The following is a 25248-nucleotide window of genomic DNA, read 5'->3' on the forward strand; positions in this document are numbered from 1 at the left end:
TCCAGAAAGTGTTAAAACTCTGCAGCAGGGCAGCACGGTGGCCTAGTGGTTAGCACAACCGCCTCACGGCGCTGAGGTCCCAGGTTCGATCCCAGCTCTGGGTCACTGTCCGTGTGGAGTTTGCACGTTCTCCCCGTGTCTGCGTGGGTTTTGCCCCCACAACCCAAAAAATGTGCAAAAGTAGGTGGATTGGCCACGCTAAATTGCCCCTTAATTGGAAAAAAATAATTGGCTAATCTAAAATTATTTAAAAAAAACTCTGCAGCAAACCTGGAGTGACCTCGCCAGGGGGCAAGCATCTGTAAAATTTATGGACACCGGGGGTTGCTCAAATATCAGGGACCCCATCCTGACCTTCCCAGCAGAGTCCAAAGGAATGCAAAGCACTATGTTTGGCACTGGCTGGATTGCAGGATTAACAGGAAAGATTACATATTTAAACATCAGTCTGCCTTCGGACTCCGCTCCAGATTTTTTGTCAGGCTTACTCCCTTAGCCTTTAATTCTCCTGATGTTTCCAAAAGACAGTGCATCGGTGGTGGAGTGGACATTTAAGATGGTGCATGGGGTGCCAATCAAATGGGCTGCTTTGTCTTGGATGGTGTCAAGTCTCTTGAGCTTCTTTGAGCTGCACTTATCCAGTCATATTTTGACATCCTTTACTAAACAAGTGAAACTACACAAATTTTAATTTGTTAAATATTCACAGAAGTGAATTCACAGAAGCGGCACCGTAGCACAGTGATTAGCACTGCTGCCTCTGTGTTAGGGCCCGGGTCGATTCCAGACGTGGGTGACTGTGTGGAGTTTCCACATTCTCCCAATGTCTGTGCGGGTTTCCTCCCACAATCAAAAGATGTGCAGGCTTGGTGGATTGGCCATGATCAATGCACAGAGTTATGTGGATAGGGCAGGTGAAGTGGGCCTAGGTAGACTGCTCTTTTGGAGGGTCGGTACAGACTTTTAGGCTGAATGGCCTCCTTCTGCACTGTAGAAATTTTCTGAATTTATTTTATAGGCAATAAACATTATTAGAGATCATTTTTGGATAAAATTAAATTTTTAAAACTGTAATAATGTGAAAATAAAGGTAAAAATACAGATAGCGGCAGTGAAGATTGCATTTCTTTCTCATTCTGAAACATACTTTGCCTTCGTAAAGAACTTTTCCTGAGGATTTCTGGGTTCCACCTGATGAACCCACCACATCACCAATCTTTAACCATCGCCCATCAACACTCCACTGATAAGCATGAACAGAATCTCCAACTCTAATCAGCCGTGTTTGACCTTCCCTTGTGCCTGAAAAAAAAATCAGAAAAAAAAATAGAAGCTTAAAGTTCAAATATCGAACACTGCAACTGAAACTTGGACTCTGCACTTGAATACAACTTTGGGCTTAACATAATAACATAATGTGCAGACTCCGCAGACAGTGACCCAAGCCAGGAATCGAACCTGGGACCCTGGAGCTGTGAAGCAACTGTACTACCATGTAACCCAACCTTCAATTGCTGCAGTCTATTGCTAGGCACAGCAACAGTGCTTTATCCTGTTGTGGTTAGATAAAACGGAATGGCTTCCTGGACCATTTCAGAGGACAGTTAAGAGTCAACCTCATTGCTATGGATCCAAGTCACATTTAACCCAGATGTCTGCGGAGTCTGCACATTCTCCCCATGTCTGTGTGGGTTTCCTCCGGGTGCTTCAGTTTCCTCCCACAGTCCAAAGATGTGCAGGCTAGGTGGATTGCTGACTGCAAAATGAAAAGCTTCAACAGTAGCAATACTAAGTTCTATACTATCAAACAACTACAAGATAAAAATTATGCATTTCTCAGACACTAACTGGAAATTGGATATCGAACTGGATATTGACCAGACTCCAGAAAACAATACAGTGCGAGGAAAACTTTATACATGCATCTCTAACACCATGCAACTACTGTTAGGTCAAGTTTTCAAAAATCATATAATGTTTATGTATTTTTAAGTCTCAGTTATCTCCAACTGTGTATATGAATGAAGAAAGCAGACTGAATAAAGCTTGAGCGATTAATTTGTTAGAGTAAGGATTTTTCATTAAAGGGATAAACTTTATGAAGCATTGTTGCTGTTGTAATGCAGGAAATACGACAGCCAATTTGCACACAGAAAACATCAAAGAACAATGTGATAATGACCATATAATCCGATTTTATGATGTTGATCGAGGGAAAAATATTGGCCAGGGTGCTGGGAATAACTTCCCTGCTCTTTTTTGACAAAATCTCATGGTATCTCTTACATCCATCCGAATAGCTGGATAGGGCCTGGGTCTGAATTTGACACCTTGTCTGAAAGATGCACCTCTGACAATGCAGAACCTCTTCAGTATTGCATTGGAATGTTAGCCTTGATTTTTGTGCACGAGTCCTGGAGTGAGACTTGGGACCCAAACCCTTGAGATTCAGAGGCGAAAGTGTTACCAATTTTTACCAAGTGTCACAGCTGAAACATTTACAAAGATATTTACGAGTAAGAAGATATTTGAACAAGTTACAGTTTTTGCCTCACTGATGTGCAGTATCTCTAGAATCTTCAGGTGTGATATGGTGAATGCTTTCTCGGAACTGCTTCAAATGCATTTACATCCTTCCTTAAATAAGGAGACCAATTCTGCATAGTCATCCTTATATGGCCTCACTCGTGTCCCGTACAACTGAAGCACAACCTCACTACTTTTATAATTAACTTCCCTCATATAATCATAGAATAATAACATCCTATTAGCTTTTTTTAAAATTTAGAGTACACAATTATTTTTTTCCAATTAAGGGGCAATTTAGCATGGCCAATCCACCTAGCCTGCCCATCTTTGATCCATGGGGATGAGACCCACACATTGGGAGATTCCACACAGACAGTGACTGGGGGCCGGGATCAAACCCGGGTCCTCAGCGTTGTGAGGCAGCAGTACTAACCACTGTGCCATCCATTAGCTTTCCCAATTACTTGCTGTAACTGTGAACTAGCCTTTTGTGATTCATGGCCCCTCTAAATCTCAGAGCTCTGTAATCTCGCACCACTGAGATAATATTCATTTCATTTCACATGCTTAATTTTTATTCTTCCTGTCAAAATGGACAATTTCATATTTGCCCACGTCATACCCCATTTTCTAGATTTCTGTCCACTAACCCAACCTATGTTTCATTTGAAGCCTCCTTGTATTCTCTTCACAACTTACTTTCCGACCCATTTATGTCATCAGCAAATTTAGCAACCATACCTTCAGTTCCTTCATCCAAGTCATTTATCTAAATGGTAAAAGGTTGAGGCCCCTGCACGGATTCTTGTGGCATACAACTCATTACATCCTGCCAATCAGAAGAACTAATTTATGACTACTGTTTCCTGTTAGCTAATCAATCTTTTATCCATGCCAATATGTTATCCACTACACAATAAGCTCCCCCCACAACCCCCGCAATAACCTTTCACGTGGCACCATGTCAAGTGCCTTCTGGAAATCCATGAACAGTGCATCCATCCCCATCCATTCCCCTTTATCCACAGCACATGTGACTCCTTCAAAGAATTCCAATAAATTAGGTAAACATGATTCCCTTTCACCAAAACCCAGTGCATGTGTGTGCATGTATATACACAGGTCATCTTATGAGAGTTGCAAATTAATTGTGTTGTTGTGAAATCATTCTCTGGTATCAAGAGGATAAATTCACAGATAGAAGGGGAAAAAAATTTGAATGCAATGCATCAAAACAGAAAACATTGGAAACAGACAAATCAGTCATGGTCTGTAAAAGGACATTTTACCATATTGTCAGGTGTATAACCTATCATCAATCAGTATGGGATAAACACTTTCACCTTAAACTGTTCCAAATAAAAACAAATTACTTGCATTTGACATAAAGCAAAACATAATCTTTGCATTTTGAAGAGAAGAACTTGAGGGTGCTGCCAAACTTATACTTCAATTCAGTGCAAAACCATTCTTATTTGTATTAAAGAGGAATTACATCACATACCAGGTTCATCAAGGTGTTCTCTTCCTGGAAGTTCATTAATATTTATATCTCCCAAATCTCCCGATTTAGGGTCAATAGTTGCACTGGACAATTCATTCTCATAGGTTTGGATCTCTTCTGCAGTGGCCGTCCGCTCTTCAGCCTCAGTGAACACTCTTATTATGCCATCACTGCAACAGAAAAAATGTAAAAGCATAACAAAGCAGCACAAGTAATTGAAAACAAAACTTGCATTTATACAGTGCCTTAAATGTAGTAACATGTCTCAAGATCACTCAAAATAATGATACAAACAACTATACAAAATTTAACACCAGCCTGGAGGTTTTCGGTCAGAGATAGGCTTTAAAGGAAGGCCTTCCCAAAGGACAGAGAATTCTAGAGGGATTCAGGGAGGGAATTCCAGAGCTTAATAGCACAGCAATGTAATTCAGGAATGTGCAGGAGGCCTCAATTTGAGTAGTGTAGAGATTTGAGGGTTGGAGGGCTGTAAGTAAGGAGGGGCAAAGCGGTTTGAACAAAAAGATGAACATTTCAAAAATCTTGAGGGATTAATTTGTTAGAGTAAGGACTGCTGGAAGCATTGCTGGACTGGAAGCCAATGCACAGCGGCAAAATAGGAGTGATGGGTGAGTGGGATTGTGAGATTCAGGATACAGATTTGAAATAATCTAAATAATAATAATAATCATCACCATAATCGCTTATTGTCACAAGTAGGCTTCAATTAAGTTACTGTGAAAGTGAATTGAGCATAACTGGATAGTTAATAAATTTTCCCAAGTTTTGCAATTATATTTATGAGTTAGTGCATACAAATTTAATTGTCTAGTATTAGCTGTTTGCCTGAAATTTAAATTTAAATTGCTATTTTTGTGCTGTTAGTGAAATATAATTTTTCACAAATCTCAGATTTTTTAAAATCAGTTTTGTAAACAAGCTCAGAGTCTCGTCCAGTTTCTGAAATAGGTGCTTCGATGCCAAAGTCTGTCTTAGAAATTGGCCTTCATGCAAACTTTGCACCTAAAGACAGTTCCTTCCAAAACTCTTACAATTAATCAGAAAGCCAGAACTGTGTTCTGAAAATATTTTAAACTACATATTGAATTATTTTATCTACTGCTTTTCAAGCATCTGTAGTCATCAGTACTTTGTTGGGTCTTATTGCTTCTGGAGAATTATCTTGTCAATAAATCAAAGTTCCAGTTTGAATAATGGGGGCTGCCGTACCAGCATTTATTATTACCTTCCAATACTGACAAGAGGGAGTGGTAGTCATCCGCATGGTTGCTAGTGCATTACATCACAGCAGAAATGTGATTGTGATCTAATGCGTTCCATGCATAATATTCAAATTTGTGGAATTTGGAGATGTGGACTGCTTATGGGAATGGCCTTTTATTTCCACAAACTGAAGTAGAAATGATAGGAGAAATCCTGACAAGTTACAACACAATACAGGCAGCATAGAAATGTGAAAGATGCAAGCAGACCAGAAACGACTAAACATTGGGAGAAAATAAATACAGAATGGAATACAAGAGTGGTGGAGGAAAAAAGGTGTGCGGGATCAGAAAAAGGTTTTAACTTGCACACTCTTGTTTCAATTTAATCAATGATCTGGAAATTTTTTTTTGCTACTTTGGACAGCTTTGTTTTATGCGTAGAAATGTATCAGACTAGATCATGGGGCTGAGTGGTTTCATGAACAGATTTTAAAATGCACCTACCTCTGGCTATGATTTTTGCAAGCATAAAACCAACACTTAACAGTCATATTCAAGGAATACATACAGTATATAATTACAGTCTATATTGTCGAAGGAAAGGGAGGGAAGAAATAAAACTTCCTGCAATTATTGTCCAATTCAATACAAACACAACAATATAAAAAGGGTTTAAAGAGTTTAGGTTCAAATATCTACATAAGAGGTAAAGTCGCCATAGTCCCAGATGGCCGTAGGCTGCTTTCCCCTCTGTGGGGGACAGCTGACTGGTGGTGATTTAACCTGAGGATCACCACACCTCAGGCGAGGGGCAAGGTTGAGAAGGCAGGCCTTCATGAATAACCTTAACGGGAATTGAACCCGCGCTGCTGACCTTGCACTGCATCACGAACCAGTTGTCTAGCCAAGTGAGCCACATTGACCCTCAGTAAGAACTTTCAACTGGAAAGAATGTTCAATTTAGCTCAGTTAATCCGCAAGCACCTGAATATTCCAATATATTCAACAGGAGATAGAAATCTGACATTATCAACTCTATTTTTGCTGTCTGAGGCAATTAAGTCTTAAAAGTATTTTTCCGCAATGGAAATCAACAGCAATAAAGACCAGGGAGAGGGACTGGGGCTAGAGAAAAGCAACAAGAAAGAAGGGAAGATATATTCTAGGCCCCAAAGGCAAGAGGAGCCCAATTTTGAAATTTTAATATCAACATTCCATTGAACAGAGCTTTGAAGGACCAAATTTTAAGGTGGTAGCGGGAGCTTTACTGTATCCAACCATGTGCTGTACCTGTCCTGGGAGTGTTTGATGGGTACAGAGTAGCGGGTGCTTTACTCTGTATGTAACCCTGTGCTGGTTAACAGGGAGGTTGAGTATCTTGGGTTACAGGAAGATGTAGACGGGATGGTCAAATGGTCAGAAAAGTGGCTGATGAAATTTAACCCTGAAAAATGAGAGGCTTTTGGAAGGAGTAATGTGACAAGGAAATATTCAATAAGTAGCATGACACTGGGAAGTTCCAAGGAACAAAAGGACCTTGTCGTGTTTGCCCATAGATCTCTGAAGGTAGAACAGCAGGTTAATAGGATGGTGAAAAGGGCATATGGGACACTTGCCTTGATCAATCGAGGCATAGATTACAAAAGCAGGGAGGTCATCTTGGAGTTGTATCGAACTTTGATGAGGCCACAGCTGGAGTACTGTGTGCGATTCTGGTCGCCACATTATAGGAAGGATGTGATTGCACAGGAAAGGATGTAGAGGCGATTCACCAGGATGTTGCCTGGGATTTAAGTTATGAAGAGAGGTTGGATAGACTTTGGTTGTTTTCGTGGAGCGGAGAAGACCGAGGGGTGACCTGATCGAGGTGTACAAGATTATGAGGGGCATGGACAGAGCGGATAGGGTGCAGCTTGTCCCCTTAGTTGAAGGGTCAGTTACAAGGGGACGCAAGTTCAAGGCGAGAGGCAGGAGGTGAAATGAAAATCGCTTACTGTCACAAGTAGGCTTCAAATGAAGTTACTGTGAAAAGCCCCTAGTCGCCACATTCTGGCGCCTGTTCGGAGAAGCTGGTACAGGAATTGAACGGTGCTGCTGGCCTGGCTTGGTCTGTTTTAAAAGCCAGCTCTTAGCCCTGTGCTAAACCAGCCCTGGTATTGGGGGGTTTTGAGGAAAGGCTGCCTGGGAGGGTGATGGAGGCACGTTGCCTCACATCCTTTAAAAAGTACCTGGATGAGTACATCATAACATTCAAGGCTATATGCCAAGTGCTGGTAAATGGGATTAGGTAGGCAGGTCAGGTGTTTTTCATGCATCGGTGCAGACTCAATGGGCCGAAGGGCCTCTTCTGTGCTGTAAAATTCTGTGATTCTGTATAGTAATGAGATTTTATAGTTGTACAGCAAATTTACCTTGAACCCACAACAACATCGCCATTATCCAGTACACAGCAGGACCAGACAGACTGAGCTGGCAGCCTGATAGTTTGAGTACACTCTCCATCCTTCCAAATTCTTAAGGATCGATCTTCCCCTGTAGTAACAAAATCTGAAGGGAAACAAAAAAAAAAAGAGACCAATCTAAAAATCACAATTGGAGAAAAGTATACTTAAAAAATAAATATTAAAAGATGTTTTCACTGCCCAATCATCTAAAAGAATCTATTTTAAGCTGAAAATGCTCTACGTCCTAAAATGAAAATGACAGACCAAGATAATACTTATCTTGGGTTTTGGAAATTCCACATCAGCTAGTCTGCTGTGGAGTTAATTTCCAGTTGCACTAAAATAACAAGGCATTCCAACTTTTCATATTTATTTAACTTTTTGCTTTGTTTTAATAACTTTGCCAGACTGACTACCTTTGTTAAAGAAAAAGAAAATTACTTCCTCAATATTCTTTGAGCATTTAAAAATCGCCTAACTAAATTTTACTCAGAAACAGTAGGTGGTTTTGCAGTTAGTATACACAATTATACAATTCCCGTGTCACTTTTGCATCCTTAAATCATAGGCAACGTTACTCTGACCTAGGCAAATTTATTCTGCCTAATTTGGTTAGGTCCTTCTTTCCCTATGGCACACTCCATAGAGCCATAGAATCTATACAATGCAGAATGAAACCATTCAGACTATCATGTCAGCATAGACCATCTAAAAAAGCACCCCATCCAGACCCACTCCCTTGCCCCATCCCGAGACACCACCTAAGCTGCACAACCTTGGTGCAATTCTAGCATGGCTGATCGACCTAACCTGTAGGAGGAAACTGAGGAAACCCACGCAGACATGGAAAGAACGTGAAAATTCCAAACAGATGGTCATCCAAGGCTGGAATTGAACCCGGATCCCTGTGCTGTAATGCAGCAGTACTAACCATTATGCCACCCCACTTAACCCACAAGATTGATTCTTGTCTTTAATTCCAGTTTTTCAGAGTTAGAGCAGATCATGGACAAATAAGTTAAAATAACTAGGAACACTGGAAAGCAGAAACTTTTTAAATAACAAGTCTTACATTTACAAGTGGGATTCCTTAGGTTCTGGCATAATCCCAGTGAATTGAAAGGTAGTAAATGTGGTATTAGTGTTCAAGAAAGGAGGGAGAAATAAAATAAGAAACAGCAGGCTACCTAGCCTGAATGGAGTCCTCACGGAAACATTGGAAATCCATTATTCAGAGAAATGGCAACAGGCAATGTTCCCTCTAATTTCCCTTTGCAGTTCAGGGCCCATTTATTGCACTGCCTAGCGTCTTTACGATTACCATACAACTTGAAAGGATCTCTTCTTGTGAAGACTATTTGCCCCATGTGATAAATTATGGTGTCCTTAAGCATGACAGGCAGAAAGGTCAGCAAGCAGTCATAGCAATTAGGAAGGCAAATGTGGTTTGTTGGCTTTATTGCAAGGGAATTGAACGACAAAAATAAAGACATTTTGCTGCAAATGTTCACTGCTTTGGAGAGACCACACCTATATAGTACTGTGCACAGTTATGGTCTCCATACCCAAGGAAGAATAAACTTGCCTTAATAGAAGGGGTGCAACAAAGGTTCATTAGATTTATTCCTGGGATGATGAGAAGAGATGGAGTAGAATGGACCTCTGCTTTTGGAGTAAGACAAAGGGGAAAGTGATTGCATTGAACAAAAAAAAATCTGAGAGGGCTTGATGGGATGGAGACTGGGAGGCTGTAGAACTAAAGGGTATAGTTCCAGGATAATGGAGTTGGCCATCTCGGACGGAGATGTGGAGAAATCCTTTTACTCAGGAGGGTTCTGAATCTCTGGAACTTACTACCCAAGAGGGCTATAGACGCTCACTCATTTGAGTACATTCAAGTTTGAATTCATGTTTGAGATCAATAGATGTTTCAACTGTTAAGTGAACCAAAGGATAGAAGGATCAATCAGGACGTGGAGTGGAGATTTGCCATCATCTTATTAAATAGTGTAGTAGGCTCAAAAGACAATATGGCTTATGCCTGCGTCTATTACTGATGTTCTTATTATAGTCTAACTCTAGAACTGGGCTCTCTTACTGATGCAAAGCAATCTTCTATGTGCTGCCTGCTTTAGCAACTTTACTGTAATAGTAATAAAAATAATAGTCTTATTAGTGTCACAAATAGGCTTACACGAACACTGCAATGAAGTCACTGTGGGTCATTTTAACTTATCATCATCAGATAAAAGGTGTGTGATAGCACTACTTTTTGAACATCAACAGCACTCATACATAAGGAAGATAGTGGTAACTGAGGCTCAGGGCAAATGGTTTCAAATCGAACCACAGAACAATACACCGCCTACAGTGCAGGAGGCTGCCATTTTGCTCATCAAGTCTGCACCAATCCTCTGAAAGAGCACCCTACCTAGGCCCACTTCCCTGCCCTATCCCCATAACTCCATCTAATTTGCACACAAAGGGACAATTTAACATGGCCAATCCACCTAACCTGCACTTCTTTAGACCGTAGGAGGAAACCGGAGCACCCGGAGGAAATCCATGCAGACACGGGGAGAAAGTGCAAACGCCACACAGTCACCCAAATTGAATTGAATCCAGGTCATGGAGCTGAGGCAGCAGTGTTAACCACTATGCCAGAGTGCCACCATGGCTACTGGTGGAATTTAAATTCAGTTAATTAGAAATCTGGAATTCAAGCTAATCTCAGTAACAGTGACCATCAAACATCATCGGTTGCTCTAAAAATCAATCTGGTTCACTGATGTCTTTTAGGGAAGGACATCTGTTATCCTGACTCGATCTGGCCAACATGCAAGGCCAGACCCACAGAAACATGGTTTACTCTTAATTGCACTCTGAAATGGTCCTGTAAACTATTCAGTTCAGCAGCCTCGCCAGTGATGCCTACATCCAATGAAAGAATTTTTAAAATATTCTTGCGATATATCAAGTTTAAGTTTCATGAATAGTATGCATTTCTTTTTTTTGTTTTAAAACAGATAGATCATATCACAATACTTCAATCATAACTGGATATTAGCTTAAAATTGTTGAGGTTTAAATTCCTCCTTTTCAGCTCCAAAAATATGCAGCGGCATAGTACCATCTGCTTTGGCCCATTTGTTATGGGGCAGGGTTTAGAGAACCCCAAAGTGTTTCATGGAGTTCACCTGATCCACAACTTTTAATAGATGGAATGGGGGCCACATGGCCCACTCTACAGGTGCGGTGCAGCAGAAATGGAAAAGTATTTTTGAAAGCAAAACAATGTTTATTCTATGAATTTAAGTTAACTTTTATAAAACAGTGAACATTTTAGCAACCATTATTTCAAATACAACCCCCAAAGACTACAACACTAAGTAAACCTTTAAGCTTTCCTTTTTAACATTCATACGACTTAAAAACAAAACCCTTATCAGAAGCACATCAGGTTAAAGTCACTACTGTTATTAGTTTTAATTCACCAGGATCGATTTACAGTCTTTAGATTAGAGAGAGAGATTCATGAACCTTCTGGCTGTGACTGCAGCTATCCAGCTCCGAAAACGAAACTAAAACACACCCTGCAGCCTGCTCAAAAACAAAAGTAAAAAGCTGACAGATAGCCCAGTTCCACCCACTCTGACATCACTGCAGTAGTAAACACCCATTCTTAAAAGGTACTCTCGCTACAGGTATTTATATACACACCCATTTATAAACACTATTTCTTAAAGGTACTCTCACATGACATTGTCAATATTAGTGGTCAGTGGTCTACAGCCACAATATATTGATGTACAATTTTGCCATTACAAAATGTTGACATAGGTTTTACAGAATATGAACAGCAAGGTAAAAAGTTTGACACAGAAGCAAGGTTCATAATTTCTAGGAAGTGCATGCCCTACACAAGACTTTGCTGCAGATGGATTTAGTAAAAGACAATTTCTGTCAAGTTAATTCAGAGATAAGTTACATCTGGAGGTTATATCTGGGGAACATGTATGTCATACACTAAAGTTTATGGTCAATTTTCTTTCACTAAAACAAATGTCCTTTGAAGTTCTTTTCCTGAACTCTGCCACACATTTCCAAGCTAATCCACACCCAAGAACAGTGTCAACCTGAACCTAAATTCTAGTTCATCTGATGACTGCTCACTCTTAGTATCCACCATCTGCAATATACCTACCCAAAAGGCCACATCTTCAATGTTGCCATTTATAGAGAAATTGTCTGGATCAGGAGAATATTTTTAGTTTTGCTTCTGGTTTAAAATTGATTTGTGTGTCAAAAATTTGAAGCAGCTAGTACTTTGAATTAAATTACTTCAAGTTAATAGAGCTTGACCATTATGTAGTCAGTGTATGGATATGTGTATATTATTTAGTCATGGATTGTGAGGAGTTTACCCACACAGCCAATATTCAAACAGGCTATTTAATTTAAAATAAACATTCCTGGCTTTATAACATTAGGTTCTACTACCTAAAAGTATTTGCTTAGATGTTTTCTCTGGTGACATAGGCACTGCTTTATATTTAAGACTGCCTCTCCAAAAGTAATGTTACTAGCATCATTGACTGGATTCAAGATAGATTCAATACACACGAGAGAAAAACATTGCTAGTCGGAAAGTTGTATTTGAACTTTTAGGTCCTGAGAATCAACGCACAAGAGCATAAACTCAACCGATCAGACTGAGCATTTAACAACTACAAATATATGTGAACAGTTGCAGCCTGGCCAGTTAAATTTATGTGCATCAAATGCACTGTAAATGAGGGCAGCTGTGGAGTTAACTTTTAAAACAAAAAACTTACCTTCTCCATTTGGGAAGACTGATAAGCAATAGATATAATTTGTATGTCCATAATAAATGTGCAAACACTGCCCAGAGATTTGCCATCGGCGAATAGTGGCATCGTTACTGCAAGACAGGAACTCTAATTCATTCAAAATGGCCAGTCCTCTAACACAGTCGTTATGACCTAAAAAAGGCCAAAGTTAATATAAAAAACATAACTGAGAAATGCTTTACATCAATTCTCATAGTAAAGTCTTTCTATTAAATATGTTTTCTCCCTCTCCAAACAGGAACTCAAAATCAAAATAAAAAACAAACTATTTCAGAATGTTAATTAAGAGGGATTTTGCATGCAAGCATGTCATGTTACATGAAATAAACAGTGCAAAAACAAGCAATTCGACCCAACAAGCCCATGGTGGCACTGATGCTCCACTCAAGACTCCTCCCATCCATCTCATTCTTCCTCATAAGCTTATCTAAGTTTTTTCCTTGAATGCATCAATACTATTCAGCATCCTTATCCGGGTAAAGAAGTTGCCTTGGAATTCACTAAAATGTTTTGGTGACTAACTTGAATTAATTGTCTCTAGTTTTACGGTTCTCCACAAATGAAAACAATATCATTCTGTCTGCCTGATTAGAACTTTTCATAGTTTTAAAGACCTCCATTAGGTCACCCCTCATTGTTCTCCGGGGGAAAAAGGTCCAGCCTGCCCTAATAACCAAGTTGTTCTGGTACCATTCCGGAAATATTTATTTTACTTTCTCTCCAGTGCCACTTAGTGTGGTCCAACCAATGTTTCATAAAAGTTTTGCATAATTTCTCCACTTTATAATTCTATCCGTCGAGAAATAAACTTATCGTTTTGCTTGCTTTTGATATTACCTTTTTGACTGGTTAGATAATTAATAAATGTTCTGATCTACAAATACTGTGATGTATAATTCATCAGACAGTCTAATTTTGACAGGTTGGATGGATTCTTTTGGATACAGTTGGATCAACTGTACAGTGGACATTTGACTTAGATTTAACACTGATAATCTTACATAAGCGGAAATATATTTGTATGGAAGAAATCCATTGTCACCCGACAGATTGGTTGAAGAAAAGTTGCAAATCTACTTGAGCAGTTTTACAGAAACAATGCATACTTTATTTCAACTATGTTGCCTGGCTGCAATTCTAAATCAGGTTAGTTGGGACGGCAGTGCATCACCACCGACATCAATTAATTTAGCAGAATCCCTATGAATTCCTTGTTGTCTGGCCCAAACAGTGCATTAACCCCATGTTCCTCCTTTTTTAAAAGATAAAAGGGTCCAACTCTCAAACACATCAAATTTAGTTAAAATCTTTCTTGTCATGATATATTAATACAGGTTGAAAATCCCTTTTCTGAAATGCTTGGAGCCGAGTGTCTCTTGGATTTCAGAATATACTGCGCAAGTGCAGCACGCGTTGAGAACTGTGTATGTGTGGCGCAAGTTGGGAACTGCGCATCACCCGGGAGCCTTATGGGATCCCCACTTAGAACATCATGTCAGTGCTCGAAAAAAAAGTGCAGATTTCAGAATTTTTCAGATAAGGGATGCTGAACCTGTATTTCTAATTAAAAGTATCATAACTTGCTTAATTTTTAGTAGAGATATGTTATTTTAAAGATCAGCGGTCTTTTTATTTAAGACTTCAGAGCCAATTATTAAAATTCACTGTTTTCTCGAACTATTAATTGCATCTGTCCAAAATAAGCAGGCATACCTGTAAAGGAACGCTCACATCGGCCGGCTTTCCACATCTTAATTGTTTGTCAGCCGATCCAGTCAACATGAAACCTTGTTCAGGTAGTATTTTTACTGCCCATACTGCTGCAGTATGACCCTAAAAGCAAAACACAATTCAAAATAATTTCACATCGAAATAATACGCTTAACCATTTTGTTAAAAGGCTAGAAAATAAGATATACCTGTAAAGTCATCAAACATTTTTCATTTAACCAGACTTTAGAGGTTGTATCCCAAGATCCACTAAGTAATGTCCCAAATTTTCCAGCTGACAGACTACAAACTAGAAGAGAGAAAAAATGCATGAAAAATGTATGCTGTGGATCCTAGATTATCTATAAAAAAAGACAGGAGATAGGTTGGATTTTGGACTTGGTTTTGAATAAACTACCTATACACAATACAGGTTTTAAATTGATTTTGCACAGGCTCTAGATCCAGTCTAAGTTGTTACCTAAACATTCTGTATTTGGTAGAATTCAATTCCATGCAATTCTAATACTCAGGCCACAAGTCAGTCAGACTCAGTTAAGAAAGCAGGAGACATCAAAATCCCGATATAATTCTTTTCAAGAAAACAGCATAATTTTAAAAACGGAATAACCTTTATCTGCACAAAGTTGAGAAATTGATTAGATAATCTTAAGAAAACAATCAAGATCTAAAGCTCAGTCAGATGAAGGTTAGAAGAATTTTTGATCACCTACCAAGTGTCAGATTTGCTCAGTAGTTACCACTCCCATCGAAGTCAGAAAATTGTGTATTCAAGTACTACTCCAGGACTTGAGCACATAACCTAGGTTGGCACTTCAGTTGAGTTTCTGAGACAGCACCACAATACATTTTCAGATTCAACACGTCATTGTGTTGCCCAAAAGATCCCAGTGTTGCCCAAAAGATCCCACAACATTCTTTTGATGAAAAGCAAAAAGTTCTCCCAGCGTAAGTTAAAATGACAAAAAATTAGTTCACCTTTACTGTTGTTTACGGAATATTGTTGAGAACAAATTAGCTGTCTTACAAACATACAGACCCACAGAGAACTGGTTTCAAAATTAATTACAAAACACTTTGGAATACACTGCAGATGAGAAAGCAAAGTCTCTCTCTCAATTTCCATTATCCATTGACATTTCTCCACTATGATGTATAATCAAAACTCAACAATATTAAGTGTCCAAGACTATCTAAATGATTTGTTCAAAAAATATACATTCATAAAATTCGATAGTGCATTCCGACATTACAAAGTGCAGTACAGATCAGTTTATTTCAATGCAGTACACGCCGTGTCTCACTACCATTATAAATATAACCTGTAATGGCAATGCAAATTAAATTAGTATAATACACAATACAGTAACAAGCCAGTGGTCTCATTAAATCTGTGATATACACTTTAAAATACCTCTATTTCCCAAAGCAACTATCCAACTTCCTTTCAAAAACATCTACTAGAAAATTCTGGTTTGACAAGTTTTGGTAGAAAATCCCATATTCCAATTCCCTCTGTGGAAAGAATTGTTTTTAAAACTCACCCTCTGAAGTTCTTCTTTAAAAAAAAAAGCTGAACACAAGGTCCAAACACCACTATTGTGGACATGACCAGAACATGTGGACATAGTTAGCTGGTCCTCCTCTACACTTCTCATATTTATCTTCTACCTCGTGAAGAATCTGCTCATTCTTTCTCGTGCCATATGGGGCCATATGTACTATCTTGAATTGTATTATATTGTAGTAGAATACTGGTACATGAAGATGTTGTATTGACCCTGTGCATAATTTCAATCCTATTCCCCATTCCAATTCACTATCCAACTCTTCCTTTTTATTTCTTCAATCAGTGTTTTCATTGTTCCCAATCAGCCATTTATAAATGTTAGAAAATTTCCATCTCCAATCATTGGCAAGAGCATACATCAAGGAGGTTGTATCTGGTAGCCGAGGGAAAAAGTACAACTCCGTTTTTAGCAAATTTTATAATGAGATATTTAAACTTCTCCGCCTTCTGCATTATTTTCGTCCTCAATTCTCAAAGTTCCCAAATCTACCCTAGAGAATAAGTCTTTTACTTGTCTCAATCCCTCTTTATGGCCACCTGTGTAAACGTTATATCCAATCGTGCCTTGGTGAATCGGTGGTTTCCATAATAGAGGCTAGCATCTACTAAGAATACCTCAGTATTTAAAACATTATCACATTGTAGAGTAGGAATATTACCTGGAACTCTGAGGCAATTTTTGGAGTGTCGGAAATACCAGTACTCACAGAAGGGAAAAGAGCCGACGTGGTGGCCTTTGCCACTTTAATCGCCCAGAGGCGAATAGTATTTTATTATTTTATTGATTGTTTGTATGTTGTTATGTATATCCTTTTCTGAAGGAAAATATTTAAAAAATGAGCTGAACTAAAGCGAGATGAAAGTGACTCCCTTGACATGAAGGGGGCACTGTGACACAGTGGTAAGCACTGCTGCCTCACAGGACCAAGGACCCAGTTTCAATTTCGGCCTTGGGTGACTGTCTGTTTGGAATTTGCATTTTCTCCCTGTGTGGGTCTCCTCCGGGTGCTCCAGTTTCCTTCCACAGTCCAAAGATGTGCACATTAGGTACATTGGCCAAGTGAAATTGCCCCTTGAGAGACTGGTTTAGCACAGTGGGCTAAACAGCTGGCTTGTAATGCAGACCAATGCCAGCAGCACAGGTTCAATTCCCGTACCAGCCTCCCCAAACAGATGCCGGAATGCGGCAACTAGGGGCTTTTCACAATAACTTCATTGAAGCCTACTTGTGACAATAAGTGATTATTATTATTATTAGCGTCCACAAGTTTAGGTGGGGTTACGGGGATAGGGTGGGGGCATGGGGCTCTTTCCAATGATCGGTGCAGACTCAATGAGCCGCAGGTCCTCCTTCTGCACTGCAGAGGTTCTATGATGTGACAAGAGCGTACATCAAGAAGACATCAAATTGAAGTCAATGGGAATGGGGGGAGAACACTCCACTCTTTGGATTCATTCCTAATACAAAGATTGTGCAGGTGGACGCCAATCATCTCAGATGAATCTGGCCTCTCATTAACATTTGCTATGAGTGTAAAACAATCGTTATTATCACCTCATTACAATTTCTTATGATCTTGTTGACATCTATAAATTATTCCCTTAATTTCCTCAGAAATATTCCCAATTTCTAGCATAACAGTAAAACCTCACCCTAATAAAGCCAACCTATCCAGTAAGTTACAATATGACATTGCCACAAAAGTGCAAAACTGTCAAGGTATATCCTGTCTACAAAAAGCAGGATAAAATCAATCAACCATTCTTCAGTTTACTCTTGTTCGTCAGGAAAGTGATGGAAGGGGTCATTAACACTGCTATCAAGAGTTTAGCACTGTTGCCTCACGGTGCCAAGGACCCGGGTTCGATCCAAGCCCAGGTCACTGCCCGTGAGTTTGCACATTCTTCCCCTGGGTGGTGCCTGGGTCTCACCACCACAACCCAAAGATGTGCAGGATACGTGGATCCGCCATGCCAAAATTGCCTCTTAATTGGAAAAATAATTGGGTACTCTAATGTATTTTTTTTAAAAAATGCTTTCAAGTAACAAGGGCAACTTGGCTCCTGGCCTCATTACAGTGCTCGTCAAAACATAGACAAAAGAGGTGAATGACTGCCCTGACAGCAAGGTAGCATTTTACCACGTGGTATCGAGGAGCCTCATCAAAACTTAAGTAAATAGAAATCAGGAGGGAAATTTCCCACTGGTTGGGTCATAACCAGCACAAAGAAAGATGGTTATGACTGTTATAGAGGCCAATCATCTAAAATCCAGGATATCACTGCAAGAGTTCCTCAGGCAATGGTCCTCGACCCAGCTATCTTCAGCTGCTTCATCAATGACCTTCCTCCATCAAGAGGTCAAAAATAGGGATGTTCGCTGATAATTGTACAATGTTCAGTATCATTCGTGACTCCTCAGATACTGAAGTAGTCCATAAACACTAGGCAGCATGACCTGGACCAATTTGAGGCTTGGGCTGATAAATGGCAAGTAACATGTGCACCACTCACGTGCCAGGACAATGATCACCACCAAGAAGAAGGAATCTAACCTTCTGACCATCCGCTTGGCATTCAATGGCATTATCATCGCTTGATATCTCACCATCAACCATCCTTGAGGAGGTTACTGCTGACCAGAAATTTCACTCTACTAGCCACATACACACTGTGTCTTCAAGAGGGCTGGGAATCTGCAGCAAGTAATTCACCTCCCATCTTCTGAGCCTGTCCATATCTAAAGGCACTTGCATGAATGAGGTTGCTTCAACACACTCAAGAAGCTCAACACAATCAAGAACAAAACAGCTGACTTGATTGGCATCCTTGATTGGCCACCCCATTAAATATTCATATCTTCTACCACTGTCATAGAGTGCACCATGATACACTGCAGCAACACACCAAGGATCCTTCTACAGCACCTTCCAAACCCAAAGGCTCTACCACCTCAGACCAGACACAGGAAACGGCACCACCTGCAAGGTCTCCTTCAAGCTACTGACCATTCACTGATGCTGGGGTAAAAATCCATTCACTGTTGCTGGGTAAAAATCCTGAAACAGTGTATCCACACACCAGATGGGCTGCAGCGACTCAAGAAGCAGCTCACCCCACCACTTCAAAGGGAAGTTAGAGATTAGCAATAAATGACGGCCTTGCCTGCAACGCTCATGATCCTATGAAATAATTATTCAAACTGCACCTTATCTATTACTATCACATCCTGCCTATATTGGAGTGTCCCAAACTACACACAATACACAAAATGTAACTTACAATTGTCTTGTAAAATTTAACATTGCTTTTGGGTTTTGTATATAAACCAACTTTACAAATTTCTTCCCTTCCCTTATAGAACATTTTCTCTCAGCAACCGCTACAAGCACAATTTCAGGGTGACCTTCTAAATTTCAGGGTCACCTTCAAATTTTTAATAGTATTATGGTTAAAATTCCTGAAATCTAAATTGTCTAACATTTAATCTTCAGTCCACAGCGAAACTCCACTTAACTTTAGAATTCATTTTATGTGGCTCTATTAAACATCATTTCTTACAAGCTCAAATTTAATGCAATTGTTTAAAATGTTTCCTGTATGGAGAACTGTAAAAGCAGATTTCTTGAATCTGGCCAGCACAATGGTCAGAAACCATAAGCAGCAAACACCATAGCTTGGAAGCAGTAGTAAGTCATGCAAACCAGGAAGATCTCCGACAACTGGGCAGGGTAAAACCAGCAAAATATACTTCAGTATCCAAGATTAGAACCTGGGGATGAAGGCAAGGAACATAAAATAATCTGCTAAAAGTTGTGTCTCAACATGGGCAAAAGTAAGATCAGGCTTTACAGTGGTAATACCCATAATTTGAACATCCTGCCAAAGTTCTTGCAACGAATTACAACTGGGTCAAGGTACTAGAAATGCACCAGGCCCAGGAAAATATAATTAGAACCTTGCAAAACAAAGGGAATGAAACGGATGAAGAAAATCTATATGAATTCAGTAATAATCAACATTTCTGGGATTTGTTTTCACTAGTTAAGAACCAACTAATCTCCAGAGCAAGTATATTTTCAATTGCAGGTTGTAACGTCTCTAGTTTGTGCTGCTGTAGAATTTTATCACAAAGCAATTTGAAAAAAACTTCAGACATCATAATCATATTCCATTATCTACAAACTTTTTACCATTACAGCACCTCTAACTTGTATCATGAAACTATGACAGGTCAATTCCTTTCCTGTAAATATCAAAATTTCTGCTGTGCGTTTTATAGGGTCATTGCAAATTAGCATTAGTCAAATTAGGAAATAGATAAAATAATGAACTCTCACCTGTATTTTATGTCCCTTAGAATGTACAATGGTGCTGGGCTATCCAAAGTGAAAACACAAATGTTATGGTCATTGCCTCCGGTAACAATCAGTCCACGAGGGTATGTGTCATTGGGTGCTATGATGCACACACAAGACACAAAATTTGAATGTCCATTCATACAGTGCCTCTCTGTAAAACCCCTGTTTGGACTGAAATAGAAGCAATCCAGTTAAGTTTTTTCACCAGAATGAGATAATGCCTCAAAACTGTAAAACATTACAAGTAGTATTTCATCAAACAAGGCCTTGTAAAAAATATAAGTTAAGGTATTGACACTGCTAATCTGGACAACTTTATTTGAATAAGGAAACATACACATCAAGATTCAGAATAGGATTAATACTGCAAGTAGGAAACCAGATTCTATTGATTAGAAACACAATGATTAACTAGGATTACATATAACCTGCAATGTCAGAAATTATTTCAGACACTGAACACTTGACTGATTTTCCCTTCCCTAATAGGAAGGCTATCGGTAATGCCTCAAACTATTACCTAGCTGGACTTCGGTTGCGGTGATGCGGAGCTAAGCCGCACGTTCGGTAGCTCCTGCTATTTTTGGTCTTTGGGCTCTTTTAAGGGCCCGCAGCGGTGCTGGTTGGACTTTTCCCCGGGTGGGATCACATCCACTTTGCTTATCTGCCGGTGGATGGACTGGATCAGGAGCGGAGCGGTCAGAAAATCGGCTTTGGAGCAGAGAAAGGTGCGAGGCAGGAAAAACAAGATGGCGGCAGGCGGGGAACCGGCAGCGTGGCAGCAGTGGGCGCAGGAGCAGCAGGAGCTGCTCCATTGCTAATTCAGAGAGCTGAAGGCTGAGATCCTGGAACCGTTTAAGTCCTCGCTGGACAAGCTCATGGCGACTCAGGGTGCGGAGATCCGAAAGCTACGGCAAAAAGACCTCGGAGAGCGAGGACAAACTCCTGGGCCTGGCAGTGAAGGTGAGTCACACGAGGTGCTTCACAGAAATGGCTGGCAAGGATGGAGGAGATGGAGAACTGCTCCCATCGGAAGAACCTGCGAATTGTGGGCCTCCCGGAGGGGCTGGAAGGGTTCGGATTTGGGGGCCTACGTGGCTGAGATGCTGAACTCGTTAATGGCACGGGGTCGTTCCAAGGACCTTGGAGCTGGAGGGTGTCCATCAAGTGCTGTTGAGGAAGCCCAGGCAGAACGAGCCGCCGAGGGCGGTGCTGGTCCGTTTTCACCGCTTCGTTGACCGTGAGTGCATTGCTGAGATGGCGAAGAAGGAAAGGAGCAGCAAGTGGGAGAACGCAGAGATCAGGATCTATCAGGACTGGAGCGCAGAGAGAAGGGCTGGTTTCAATCGGGCGAAGGGAGTGCTTCACAGGAAGGGGGTGAAGTTTGGCCTGCTACAGCCAGCTCGCCTCTGGGTCACTTACAAGGACCGCCAGCTCTACTTTATTCTCCGGAGGAGGCATGGGCCTTTGTCCAGGCAGAGACGTTGGACTCGAACTGAAGACTGGGGGGCTGGGAAATGATGAACATAGTCCGGAGGCTCGGTCCCTCCTTGGTATCCTTTCGTTTTATTGGCTGTGTTTGAGGTTGCCTTTTTGCTGTTCTGCTTTTTGGGGCTGTTATTTATTTATTTGGGTGCTTTTTTCGTTTTTTCACGTGGAGGGTTGGGAAGCTGTTCGCGGTCCCGTTGGTCATATGCCCGTCTTTTTCCCCGTGTGTTGGGTCGGGGGGGGGGGCGGGGTTTGGGATGGAAGCGCGGGTTTTCTTCCTGCGCTGGAGGAGCAGCGGGCGGGGCCGGCACTGGGAGGGGGGAATGGTGGTTGTGTTGCATCGGGGGGGGGGGGTCGTTGGGATGGTGGGAGCAGCCGGGGTCAGCAGCAGTCGGCTGACTTACGGAAGTACAATGGAAGGGGTTACGCAGCTAGAGGGGGCCCTGTCTTTGGGGGGGGGGGGGGGGGTATCGGGTTGCTGCTGCGGGGCCGTAGGGGAACTGCTGATGAAGGGGGGGGGGGTCTGCCACCGTGGGGAACGGGCCTGGGGGTTCTGCGGGCACGTGGTGAGCCAAGGGAAAGCTTGACCAGAATGGCTGACCGGCGCAGAGGGAGGGGGAAGACCCTCCAGATTCGGCTGGTCTCATGGAACGTGAGGGGGCTGAATGGACCGGTGAAGTGGTCCCGGGTCTTGGCGCACCTGAAGGGGCTGGGAGCGGATGTGGCTATGCTCCAGGAGACGCACCTGAAGGTGGCGGATCAGGTGAGGCTGAGAAGAGGCTGGGTTGGGCAGGTGTTTCACTCGGGGCTGGATGCGAAGAATTGAGGGGTGGCGATTTTAGTGGGCAAGAGCTTGTCGTTTGTTGCGTCGCATGTGGTGGCGGACAGTGGAGGTAGATACGTCATGGTGAGTGGCAGGCTGCAAGGGGAGCGGGTGGTTCTGAGTAATGTGTACGCCCCCAACAGGGACGATGCGGTTTTCATGCGCCGAATGTTGAGCCGGATCCCAAACCTGGAGACGGGGGGTTTGATCTTGGGAGGGGACTTTAATACTGTGTTGGATCCAGCTCTGGATCGTTCGAAGTCTAGGATGGGCAAGAGGCCGTGGCCTCAGTGCTGAGGGGGTTCATGGATCAGATGGGACGGGTAGACCCTTGGAGGTTTTTGAGGCCGGGAGGTAGGGAGTTCTCCTTTTTCTCCCATGTCCACAAGGCTTATTCCCGGATTGACTTTTTTGTTCTCAGCAGGGCGCTAATCCCGAGAGTGGTGGAGGCGGAGTATTCGGTGATAGTCATACCTGACCATGCTCCGCATTCGGTGGACCTGGAGCTGGGGGAGGGGAAGGATCAGCGCCCGCTGTGGAGGTTAGATGTGGGGCTTCTGGCAGAGGAGGAAGTATGTGGGCGGGTCCGTAGGGGTATAGAGGGGTATTTGGAAGCTAATGATAACGGGGAGGTGCAAGTTGGGGTGGTTTGGGAAGCACTGAAGGCGGTGGTTAGAGGGGAGCTGATATCCATTCGGACGCACAGGGAGAGGGTTGAGAGGGAGAGGTTGGTGGAAGAAATGGTAAGGGTGGACAGGAGGTATGCGGATGTCCCGGAGGAGGGGCTTTTGAGGCAGCGTCGCAGTCTCCAAGCGGAGTTCGATATACGGCGGAGGCGCAGTGGAGGAGGGTGCAGGGGGCGGTATATGAGTACGGGGAGAAGGCAAGTCGGATGCTGGCCCACCAGCTCCAGAAGCGGGAGGCAGCGAGAGAGATAGGGGGAGTCACAGATGCAGGAGGGAACTTGGTGCGGAGTGGCAGGGACATTAATAGGGTGTTCAGATCCTTTTACGAGGGGCTGTATCGGGCGATGCCCCCCAGGGAGGTGGGAGGGATGGACCGCTTTCTGGATAAGCTGGAGTTCCCAAGACTGGAGGATGAGCGGGTGGAGGGTCTGGGGGCCCCAATCGAGTTGGAGGAGCTGATGGAGGCACTGGGGAGCATGCAGACAGGGAAAGCACCTGGACCTGACGGGTTCCCGGTGGAGTTTTTAGATCTGCTGGGCCTGCTGCTAGTGAGGTCTCTGAATGAGGCGAGGGAAGGGGGGGCTCTGCCCCCGACGATGTCTAGAGCAATAATCTCACTGATCCTGAAGCAGGATAAAGGAGCCCCTCCAGTGTGGGTCTTACAGGCCGATTTCGCTCCTCAACGTGGACGCAAAGTTGTTGGCTAAGATACTGTCCAGGAGGGTGGAAGATGTGGTCCCGATGGTTATCCATGAGGACCAAACGGGGTTTGTGAAGGGGAGGCAGCTGAATGTCAATGTACGGCGGCTTCTTAATATTATGATAATGGCGTCGGCGGATGGGGAGGCGGAAATAGTAACATCGATGGATGCGGAGAAAGCTTTTGACAGGGTGGAGTGGAGCGACCTGTGGGAAGTGGTGAGGAGGTTTGGGTTTGGTGAGGGATTCATTAGCTGGGTGAGGCTGCTGTATAGCTCCCCGGTAGCGAGTGTAGTGATGAATGGGAGGAGGTCGGAGGACTTTCGGCTGTCCCGGGGGACGAGGCAGGGGTGCCCCTTGTCTCCCCTGCTCTTCCCGTTAGCGATTGAGCCCTTGGCCATGGCGCTGAGGGATTCGAAGAACTGGAGGGGGATTGTGCGGGGATGGGAGAAGCACCGGTTGTCGCTGTACGCAGATGATTTGCTGTTGTACATCACGGATCCAGCGGGGGGATGCCAGAGGTGTTGAAGATACTTGGGGAGTTTGGAGATTTTTCGGGCTATGAGCTCAACGTGGGGAAGAGTGAGCTGTTAGCAGAGCTCCCGTTGAATAGGGCGGAGAGGAGCTTTAGATATCTTGGGGTCCAGATAGCTAGGAACTGGGGGGCCCTGCATAGGCTAAACTTTTCGAGGCTGGTGGAACAGATGGAGGAGGAGTTCAGGAGGTGAGATGTGCTGCCACTCTCTTTGGCAGGTAGGGTCCAGTCAGTTAAGATCACGGTGCTTCCGAGGTTTTTGTTTCTTTTCCAGTGCCTCCCCATATTGATTCCGAAGGCCTTTTTTTTTTAAAAAGAGGGTTAATAAGAGTATTCTGGGGTTCGCGTGGGCGTGGAAGACCCCGAGAGTGAGGAGGGTATTCCTGGAGCGAGGCAGGGAGGTAGGCAGCTTGGCGTTGCCCAACTTGTGTGGGTATTACTGGGGTGCAAACGTGGCAATGATTCGTAGGTAGGTGATGGAGGGGGAGGGTGCCGCATGGAAGAGGTTGGAGGTGGCGTCCTGTGTGGGTACAAGTTTGGAGGCATTGGTGACGGCCCCGCACCCACTCCCCCCGGCAAGGTACTCTATGAGTCCGGTAGTGGTGGCTTCCCTCAAAATTTGGGGGCAGTAGAGGCGGCATAGGGGGCGAAGTGACGGCCTCAGTGTGTGCCCCGTTACAGGGCAATCACCGGTTTGCACCAGGGAGAATAGATGGTGGGTTTTTGAGTTGGCATCGGGCAGGCATCAGGCGGATGGGGGACCTTTTCCTCGATGGGAAGT

General features: G+C 42.7%; 1 protein-coding gene across 2 annotated transcripts in view; it reads right to left on the minus strand.

Moving 5' to 3' along the window:
- The window catches only part of plaa (phospholipase A2-activating protein), a 54977-nt gene that overhangs the window by 22355 nt on the left and 7374 nt on the right, over positions 1-25248 (minus strand). Inside the window, exons 2-8 of one of the 2 annotated variants that reach the window (XM_038804649.1) lie at positions 20216-20407; positions 14494-14594; positions 14288-14407; positions 12539-12706; positions 7671-7806; positions 4034-4203; positions 1148-1302 (exon numbers count right to left, since the gene is read on the minus strand). In XM_038804649.1, coding sequence (XP_038660577.1) covers positions 1148-1302; positions 4034-4203; positions 7671-7806; positions 12539-12706; positions 14288-14324 — 666 coding nt within the window. In that variant the 5' untranslated portion in view covers positions 14325-14407; positions 14494-14594; positions 20216-20407. The remainder of the gene's footprint in view (positions 1-1147; positions 1303-4033; positions 4204-7670; positions 7807-12538; positions 12707-14287; positions 14408-14493; positions 14595-20215; positions 20408-25248) is intronic. The other variant, XM_038804650.1, reaches the window with a different exon arrangement.

Source organism: Scyliorhinus canicula, chromosome 8 (assembly GCF_902713615.1).
Source record: "Scyliorhinus canicula chromosome 8, sScyCan1.1, whole genome shotgun sequence".
Lineage (NCBI taxonomy): Eukaryota > Metazoa > Chordata > Chondrichthyes > Carcharhiniformes > Scyliorhinidae > Scyliorhinus > Scyliorhinus canicula.